The following is a 10544-nucleotide window of genomic DNA, read 5'->3' as shown; positions in this document are numbered from 1 at the left end:
GTATTTTCGGATTGTAAAATGTTACGCAGGAAAGAGCAAATTAAGCAGAAGAGCCAGTCCATGTGTTTAGATGTATTCACCTAACAGTCTCATTGGTTTCTCTAAGCTTGGTCCAGGAAGACAGGAGAGATTCTGAGTGAGTCTTCTCTGGACCCAGAGCAGCCACAGTGGAAAACATTGGTCATCAACTATCCATCTGCATCCTCTGACAGGCTAGAGAGGAAAAAGACCAACAAAACTTCATTTCCTCCCATAAACAGAAGCATATTCACACATTTTGATAGTTACTGACACTCTTAATCTCAGACATTCTGAGCTGGACAGGATGTCAGGAATCATCCTGGGTGACCTGGGCAGAATTAGATTCTCCTGACCCCCAGGCCAACACATTTCCCATGAAGGAACTTCCCAGAGTTGGGGAACACGCCGGTTTCCTTTGTGACAAGAGAATAGGAAAAACAAATGTTACAAGGATTTGAAGAGCACTGATATTTTGCACATATTTATTTCATCTCAGCATAGTTGACATACATAAGAGGGTTTTCTCAGCATAGTTGACATACATAAGAGGGTTTTACAGTATTTACGCCTAGGATTACAAAACTGAAGTGTTAATACATTAACCTCACAGAAAATACCAGCTGACCTGAATTGTGCCTTAAATGGGTATACATTGGCTCAACTATATGGCAACATTTGAGTACTACTCAGAGTATTAAAAAGCTTTGATTTGACCTCACATTATATCACATCTTTTGTATTTTCAATTCAACTTAAATCCAGCGTGTGAAGCATGTACAAAGCACTTGCCCAATGTTAGTTCCTGTGCAAGGATACTGACTGCCACGTGGTCTGGGATTATTCCTGGAGACGGAGGGGGAAAAGGGTCAATACAGCCATCCCCAGTATTCTGAGGGACTGGTTCCAGGTCCCCTGAGGAGACCAAAATCTTCAGATATCCAAATCACTCTAAATAATGTGCTGTATTTGCATATAGTCTATGTACTTCCTCCTGTTTATTTTAAATCATATCTAGATTACTTCTAATACCCAATGCAATGCACGTGCTATGTAAACAGCGCCTTACACTCCCTCTTAGCCTTTGAGGGATTGCGCTGACCACTTAGTTGGTTCCACCTTCTCCAAATAGTTTCGATTTGGTTGCATCTGAGGATGGAGGACCCGAGGATCGGGAAGGCAGAGGAGAATGTGGCTACTGACATAAACTGACACATCTGAAATGGGGGTGCATTTCCCTTGTTAGTTCCTATCATTACCCCCTCAGAATAATGAGATTGCAGAGGAAAGGGAGAAATAAGGAAATTGATATTTTTTAAACCAAAAATCAAACTCTCTGTAAACTAGGAAAGCGTCTAAAATAAGACAGAACACAAAAGAGCACTTTTGTTTGCCTTAATAAGATGTTAAAGTCGATTTTGTCCTCAACCTACCTTGACTTTATGAAAAGGCAAAAGGACCTAGAAAAATCCTTCAATGTAAAAATATTTTACAGGAAGTTACCTAAAATACCAAGCGAATACATGACTGCTGTCAGAATTACTAAACTGATATCAGGCGTTAACAGAAATAGAGCAGATGATTCATTTCCTACGTCAGTATCTGCGAGCATAACTAAAGGGGGTGAAAGTTTCTAAAGCATTCATTTTCTTAAAGCAAAAGAAGCAGGTGTCAATATAGACCCAGAAAACCAACCACTAAATTCTAAGTCCAAACCCCATAAAGCTGCCAACAGTCAAAGTTAATAGTTGGGAGTGGTTTTCAAGACAAGGAACAAACAGAGAAAAAATAGAAGTCTTAAAACTAGCTCCTTTGAGTGCCAAAAGGATCTTGCTTAGACACACAAGTCAGTGGTTGCCAACTAACCAAAAAAAAAAAAAATCAAGTTTTCATGTATGTATACCACTTTCTCCTCAAAATATAACTGTTCTTCCAAGTATTTAGAAATGTCAGCGTGCATGATTTACTTCACTTTATGAGAACTTTGGATGAATATCATGAATCAGATACCTTTTTAACTCTTTTAGCTGATTGATGGGAAGAATTAGAACATCACATTTTATATGAGGGAATCCTACTCTTGAGTACCAACCTCCAAAGCTAAGGCTCAACAAGGCCAGGAAACCCCATCAGCAGTCCTGCAGATCTAAGATCAGGAAGGGGAAGGCTTTTGAGCTCATTTCAGCACACACCCTGCGGGCTCCATGCCCAAGAATGTTGTTAGCGGCTGTCAAAGCCATTCATGGACACTGTGTGTGCAGAGTTGAATTGTGTTCCGGGGAGTTTACAAGACAGTGACCTGGGAATGGAAATCACCAGGGCTATTGGCTTAAGTGCTCCTGGAAGAATATAAACCTAACAACCTTTCAGCCAGTAGGTCAGTTCTGAATCATTTGTGGCACCTACAGAATCTTTATGAAGCCTGCCTCCCTCCCCCCAATAAAAGCAAACTGGTCCTCAAGGCACATCAGCTCCTCCAGCACTTGGCTTAAGGTGATGTTACAATTTGGAAATTCCCTTAGTGTACAATATCTAAATGTTTCCAACATTGGTTGACTAGACATCACTAATGATTGACACTAATTCTTCTCAGTTATCCTGGTATCCTTTGTTTTGAGAAGATAACAGGAAAACCCTGGGATTCTGCTGCCATTTCCCACAGGAAGTAATGTTATGCTTTCATTGAATGAAATGATAAAACAATACACAAAAACTTCAACTGTGCATGTTGAAGTTACCCATATCTGACATGGAAAGACACTTCTACTATCCTCTTATGAATGATTTTACTTTAGAAGTCAAATTTTATCATTTTACTTTTAAACAGTAAAAATCTTATTTTTCAATAAAGAGCCATGTCTCAAGTAAAATCACAGTGAATGGTATTTTATAAATCTGGTATTTAAAGTATGAAAATATTAGCCCGGTTCTCTTTCATATGGATATTTTACCATAATATGAAATGCACATTTCTTAAAAGGATGTTATTTTTCCCTTTGCTGTAAGTGTTTTTATCTAGTATAATTTCTCCAGTATACCCTAATGAAAGGTCAATGTATTCAGACAATGTGAAGTCTGTTTTTCCTAAGATTACTAACCAAATTGCCATGGTAGCCTCTCTTAGCTCTTGAGCAATCCTTAGCAAGCGTACAAAGCACCGAATGCACTCTAACTGAAATCGTAAGTCTATTCCTTGGGGACATGCATAAGATTCACGCTGATCCTCTCATAAGCACAAAGTCACAAAAAGCATGATCTATTTCCAAATTACCCACTGATTTCTACAAAGATGACCACTCCAATCACTGGATTCACTAGCAAATTATTAAAGTATGCAGGACTTCATCCAACTGTGTTCCAGTGACTTTAGTAACTTTAGTATTTCCTAATATAAGAAAAGGTATTAGATTCAGAATCCAAATAAATTTGCTTGTTTGTGAGCATATATTCATACTTAAACTTAATACATAGCAAGTCCTCTCAGTACATACATGAAAAGTAAAATACTGTAACAAAACTATTATCAAGGAACTTGTTTTGTAAACTTAAAACTGGAAAAATAATGAGTTCTTAATTTAGCTTGTGTATGAAATCACATTAAAGTTTACAACCTCCTTTACGCTAATATAGCCATTGTCATTCTGTTAGGGAACTAGAAGCAGAATTAAGGGTTGTCCCTCTCCATGCCAAAGCCTCCCTCCCATTACAGGAAGTCTGAAGCTGCTTAAGGCTGGAGGGCACGCACACATTCAGGTCTTTGAGACTGGAAGCCCGTAAACTTGGGTGAGACCCCATCCAGGCCAGGTGAGCTTAATTCAGCCAAAGAGGTTAACCAATACCATGGACCACGCGCCTCCCAAAGGGTGGGGGAGTGGAGGCGGAACAATGACAGGGGTGGGGGTGGTGAGCCAGAAGTTTTCTCACTGGCTCTCTCACAGGGGCTCCCACAAACGGCTCAGCGTGACCAGGCTGCAGAGCCCAGCACGACTGGGCAGAGGTCTCCCACAACCATGCCTCCAACTCTGTCTGGCTGTGTTCCATTTTACTGTAAAACCCGAAACTGCTTCTAACCTTTATAAAACTCACTTGGATCACAAATCAGGCTTCGGCTTTAATTCTTTCTCACGAAGCCAAGGACCAAGATATATTTCTCCCACGAGAGACACCTATCGTGAACAATTCTAACAATTCTAACATTTCTGCCACATTTTCATGGAATGTTGCTTGGAAAAAATTCATTAGAATTACATAATACATATTTAAAACCCTAAGTGGCGAGCTCAAAAATGAGTTGAGAGGTTTGCTGCACTTTTAATTTTAGAACTGCCAAAGACACAGTTTTGCCCTTTCCTTTTTGTTTTTAGGAATATTTCAGCCCACTATAAAAACGTCCATTAGTTCAGTTAGCTACCCAAGGGTCCTTTGCAAATACGCAATCATTCGTGTCAGGAATGTTTCCTACTGCATAGCAGCTTTTCTGTGTTTACTCAGCAAGCACTTAAAATCCAAGGAACAGTAAACCAGCACTATCGCTCCCTCTCTTTAACTTAAGCATCACTACTATCTCCGTTAATGGTGAGATAAAACTGTTCTTGAAGTGGGCTGTGCGTGCCTGTAGCTAAGACAGCATATCTGACAGGAAAACGTGCAAAGCTTATAGGGCAAGGAATCCTACTGGTGATGACATTTGACCCTTCAGGTTTATCACACTGCTCCTGTGGAGTGGGCTCGACCAAAACGTAAAGAGTAGTGGCAGACATTTTTAGCTTAAGTTAAAAAGGCCTTAGGAGCTTTACTTAACAGCTATAATTTTAAAGTTCAAGACAAAAAAGAGCAAAGGGGTGTGACCTTCTTTCAGAGGTTCTGACAGCTCTTTTGGGCACACTTACAGTGCTATTTCCACAACCCCCATGTGTGCACAGGGAATTCTAATCAGAGTCTAAACCCCACTGCGGTGGAGTCGATTCTGAACCAATAGGGCACAACTGTCCCATGGGGTTGGTTTCCAAAGCTGTAAATCTTTCCTACCATACCTTTTTGGCCAAGAGGCTGGTAAGTTGTTGAACTTTATGTTGGCAAATGCTTTAACCACTGCACCACCACCAGGGTGAGGGTTCCTTTGGTAAGCTACAATAGTCTTCAGAACCCAAACGACGGGGTATACCTTGCGTGCACGCTCGACCCCGCACACTGTACTGGAACTTTTTAAAAATTATGACATTGCCCTCTCCCTTAGGAATCCTGTCTTGCTTGGAAGGTCTAATGTGAACACATCCTCTACCTTGTGTCATCGACCCCATTCAGTAAAGGGAAGCAAAGAGGGGTGCAGAATAGGGAAGCCGGCTTTACAAGGGTACTGCAAAGAATGTCTTCAAAGCCCTGTGGCAAACTTCAAAAGTTAGGGCATTTAAGAGACCCAGCGTTGCCAGGGGCCCAACCCACCCCCTCCCTTTCTCCCATTTTGGGATCTCAGCCCAGGAGGGTTGTTGGTGTCCTAAGTCCTTAATGGGCCTCTGCCCTCCTTACTCAGTCAGTCCCCTGCTCTCCTTTGTCCGGCTTGTCAGGCAAGGTGAGCACAAAGGGGAAAAGCACCCCTCGTGCGTCGAAGGGGGCTTTGAGCAGCTCTGGCTCGAAGTTGCCTCTCAGGCCGCCGTCCTCACCAGGCTCAACGTCCTGCGAGAGGACGAAGCGCCACGTTCCCGCACGGTTCACGCAGTAGATAGTGCCGTTTAGGGCCACACAGCGGAAGGGCTGTTGGCCTGAGAGTCCACCAGGAGGCCGCAGGTTCGAAGCACACTGACTCCACTGCTTGGCCAGGCAGTGGTACCGAAAGACATTGACCCCGCCGCTCGCGCCAGCTACAGCCTGGAGGTCGCCGCGTCCCCCGCAAAGGTCGAAGCGATAGATGAAGCCCTTGAGGGCCACCATGTCAGCCGACCGCTTGCGGCTACTACTGCAGGGGCACTCCTGCCACTCGTCGCGCCGGGGGTCGTACTTGAGCAGCCTGTAGAAGAGCGACCCTCCAGACACGTAAATCTCCCCGTTGCAGGTGGTGGCTTCGTGGGCCACGGCGAAGGCGCCCTTGGGCAGTGGGGCCACGGCCGTCCAGCGGTCGCTGCGCGGGTCGTAGCGCTCCACGCTGAACAAGCACTCGCCGCCCACGGCGTACAGGTAGCCGTCCAGGGCCAGCAGCTTCAGCTGCGAGCGCGCTTGGCCCAGGGGTCGCACGGTGCTCCAGCTGTCGGTCACCGGGTTGTAGCAGAACACTTTGTCCGAGAGGCGGGCGCGCCCCTCGGGCCCCTCCTGCAGGATGCCCCCCGCCAGGAAGAGGTAGTTGTAGAGCACGCACATGGCACAGCCCTTGGCGTTGGCGCCCTCGGGCAGCCTGGTCAGGACCCGCCACTCCCGATCAGCTTCCTGGTAGTAGTAGATGACAGACTCGCTGTGGCCGTCCTCGTCCTCGGAGAGGGCTCGGGCGGCGGGCGGCGGCGTGGACGGCGGCTCCCCGGGAGACTGCGCGGGGGCGGGGGCGGCGGCCACGGCCACGGCCGACGGGCTCTGGGGCCGGCTGCTCTCACGGCTCTGCGGCCGGCTCCCCACGCGCTCGAAGACGTCGTTGACCTCGGCCGCCAGGAGGCAGCCGCGGCCGCCCTGCAGCCGCCGCTGCAGGATGAGGTCCCTCTCGGCGCCCGTCAGGCGGCCGTAGACGGCCGGCTCGCGCAGCACCTCGAGGTAGTGGTCGCTCATGAAGCGGTAAGCGGCCTCCCGGAGCTCGCCAAGCCGCTGCTGCTTGGCCAGGCTCAGCACCTGGTAGCAGTTGGCCAGGCTGATCTGCGTCCTCATGGCGTCCATGGCGCACTGCACGGCGCAGGGCATCTGCAGGAAGCGCGCCCCGGCCACCACCTCGGCGACGTTGTCCTGCCGCACGTCTCCCATGCGCCCCGAGTACAGGTAGTCCACCAGCACCCGCAGCGCCGCGTAGCTCACCCCCTTGATGCGCAGGATCTCCCGCGACAAGCGCGCCCGAAAGTAGTCGCTGTGGGCGGCCAGCACGGCTTTGTGCGCCTGGATGCGGCGGCCGGCCACCTCGATGACCAGGTCCGGCTCCGCCGCCGGCGCGGCCCGGGGCTGCTCTCCCGCCTGCACGCAGCGAGCGACGGGCGGAGGCTGCGGCGGGAAGCTCTCCCCGGGCTTCCTGGGCACCGCCTCCTCCGGCGCGGGCTCCTCCGGCGCGGCAGTGGTGCTGTAAACTTCCCACTGACTCTTTACCACCCGGCTCCCTCGCAGCGACAGAGGTGGGGAGGTGGCTGCGTCCTCCGCAGCGGAAGCTGTGGTTGCACAAGACTGCGGCGGGGAGTCCTCCCCGGAGCTGAAACACAGGGAAGAGCTGAAACTGCAGGGCGTCTGCGCCAGGGACTCGGCGCCCTCTCCCCCGTTGACCCCCGCCCTCTGGTCCTCCTCGTCTGTGTCAGGCTGCTGTAGGCTCCCTTCTCCAGAAGTCTCCAGAGCGTCTCCAGGGCCCCCGGCCTCTCGGCACATCCCATTAGCAAAGCCACCCCCTGGCTTTGACCCACTGACGGTGTCAGCCGAGAAAAGGACACAGGGCGCCACAGGGTTCTCCATGGTAGGGGCTTTTCCTAGCTGCCGCCCCCCGCGCCCGTCCCCATGCAGCAGTGCGACGGAAGCACCCTGACTGGGGCTGTTCAAGGTCAATTGTCACTCTAGTTTCTTGCTACACACGTTTTTCCTGGCACGTGACCATATTTCACTTCTGGTTCCACACCTTTTTTTTTTCCTTTTGCTCACAGGCAGGTCCCCCTTTGCCCTTGCCACACTCCTTTCCTGTGAAGAGGGGTGTGTCCGCCCCTGGGTGTCCTCTGTACTGAACTTTTGAACCTTCATAAACGTTAACGTCTTATGGCCTTCGATCTGCTGTGAAAGTCTTCATGAATCAGCCTCGGTGTCAATGCGGCAATGGTTTCATTCAATGCACAGGAAAGTCCTAGAGCTTTGCGTTATCAAGGTTTACCTAACAAACTGGGCTCGTTCACACCATTCCATGAACGTTTCTGCTGCCCATGAAGCCAGACTGAAATGAAACTTTAAATGTCTTGAGTTTTAGCTCCGTTCTCTTGTTGTTTTTGTTGAATCACCACAGGGAGTTTTCATTTTGTCACTCGCATTAGTGATTACAGTTTATGAAAGGTCAGCTGGAGAATCCTTGTCTTATCCTCGCTTGTCATCTGGGCAGAGAAGCAGCGATCCATAATTCACTTGCCATGTGGGTGTCTGAAAAAATAATGTGGCTGGTCGTCCTCATTTATCATCATGAGCATGCCTCTGCGGCTTCCTTTGTTGGGATATCAGGTGTTTCCATATCATTGCACCATACTCTTCTTGTTCCTGTTTACAGGAGGGGGAAAAAAAAGAGAAAACGTTTGAATTTGCGTTTTTCAATGAGATTGTTCTGTGTCTGTGAAGCCTACCATATTTCCCTGCACAGCTTTCAGGCCATAGAATTTAGAGTTAGTAGGAAAAGAGATTATAATTCTTCACCACTGGATAATTTGATAATTAGAATACACAGATTCTTTTAGGTATATAAAAAATGATGACCTCTCAATATTCCTCCTGTTTTTTAAAAATGAATATGAAGAACCCAATTCAGGCAATTTGTAGTACCAAAATAAAGGTCTTGAATATAGCAGATTGGACCACGTTAAATTGCTAGTTTTCATAGGTCAAAAGACATTAAATATCAAGTTTCAAATTTTTCGATCTAATAAAATTTATATAACCAGAATCTTAAGGAACACCAGGCTCAACTGACATAGTCCACAAGACAGCGTTCTGCATCCTACTTCAGTGAGTAGAAATTTGAGCCTTAACAGTGAACAACATTGGTCTTTCCCTGTTAAGAGCAAGGTTGGGTTAGGAAAATCAAGGACACATGGGAAGAATTCATCCGTAGGACTAAATCACCATGAGAAGCTCAGCTTCAGTGACTCCTGAGACCAGCAAAACGTGGTGCCTGATGTCTCATAGATCAGAATAGGTGGTTCTGGATAGAGAGAGAGAAAAATGTGGAACAAAGCTCAAAATAATTTTTGAAAGATTGGGTTTACTGATCAGATGGACACTGGTGGACCTTAAGCACCTTCCGAACCAGGAAGTAAATTCACCCCTGCGGCTCAGCTTTCAGCCAAATGATAGACACACCTCTGTGTTGAACAGTACCATGGGGGAGGGGGCTGCACTCCTTAGAAAAATCAACCATTGGAAACCAAAAGGACACCATTGCCACAGAGCTCCGGCAGAAAGAATTAAGAAAGAAGGATAAATGCACATGGAAACACGCAGAGGAAGTGGGGAGAACGCTCGTGCTGTGGAGACTGCAAGTAATGTCGCAAAACAACGTGCAAACTGTTGAATGAAGAAGCGGTCTCTGCATAAGCATGTACTCACATCACTGTGTGCGCGCACTCATGAGGGGCTTCAGGAAGTTTGTGGGGAATTTTCATCTTTTCATTCCAATTCTCCATTAAATTTTGAAAACCTTATCCATATTATACATAATTAATTATAGGATGATTATATTATAATTAAGAACTCCCTTTAGTGAGGAAAATTGGCTAGACTGTGTAATTTTATTATCATGTAAAGATTTCATTTATTCCTTTCCAACCATTTATTTTAAATTTAATGACAACAAATCTGTAGAGACACTTCCTGAAGGCACTTTTCTGAAATAGGTTCCTCCAAAAGCATATATTGAGTCTGGGCTCCAACTCTTACATCTGTTTAAACGAATCATTCTTGGGATTTCTTGCCTAAAAACCTTTAGAGAAGCAATTCTCCAAATAGCCTAAATGCAACAAAAGAAAGGTGGAAGCAAAAAGACTGAGGTACTTGGAAGATAAATGGGGCCCTTGCAAATCAATTATTAACTATTTCCCACCTTGGCCAAGCCTTCATTGAGACTCCCTACTTCACTGAAAGGGGATTTCAAGGTCTATGGCGTGATCGCAAGGGGACATCTTGGTTACAATTTAGCTTATTAAAGAAGAGACTACAGAAAAGAAAAACAAACTTCAACTTAGTGCTGGCTGTATAGTGGTTATACATAGAGTTCTTAACCAAAAGGTCAGTGGTTCAAAACCACCAATGCTCCATGGGAAACAGATCAAGTTGCCTACTCCTGTAAAGATTTGTTGTCTCCTGAGCCCACAGGGCAGCTGTTCTCTATCCTGTAGGGTCTCTGTGAGTTAGACTTGACTCCATGGCATTGAGTTTGGTTTTTTGTTACATTTTGTTACATTTGTTACATTTTGTTACATTTGTCTCAAATGAAGCAGATAAACTGATACTTAATTGTCTTTTCCTTCAGTATCACTCTTTAGATCTTACACCCTGGTGACATCGTGGGTTCCCAGTTGGGCTGCTAAGCACAATGTTAGCAGTTCAAAGCCACAAGCAGATGTGCAGGAGAATGATGAGGCTTCTACTAAGGGAACAATTTCGACTCA

General features: G+C 46.5%; 1 protein-coding gene across 1 annotated transcript; it reads right to left on the bottom strand.

Annotated features, from left to right (window-relative positions):
- Positions 1-518: 518 nt before the first annotated feature.
- Positions 519-8140, bottom strand: KBTBD11 (kelch repeat and BTB domain containing 11). The gene has a single exon (XM_075556423.1). The coding sequence runs from the start codon at positions 7639-7641 to the stop codon at positions 5545-5547; it is 2097 nt and encodes a 698-aa protein (XP_075412538.1). The 5' UTR covers positions 7642-8140; the 3' UTR covers positions 519-5544.
- Between the last annotated feature and the right edge of the window lie 2404 nt (positions 8141-10544).

The sequence above is a fragment of the Tenrec ecaudatus genome, chromosome 8, assembly GCF_050624435.1.
Source record: "Tenrec ecaudatus isolate mTenEca1 chromosome 8, mTenEca1.hap1, whole genome shotgun sequence".
NCBI lineage: Eukaryota > Metazoa > Chordata > Mammalia > Afrosoricida > Tenrecidae > Tenrec > Tenrec ecaudatus.
The sequence above is the reverse complement of the archived record's forward strand: the minus strand, read 5'-3'. Positions and strand labels throughout refer to the sequence as shown.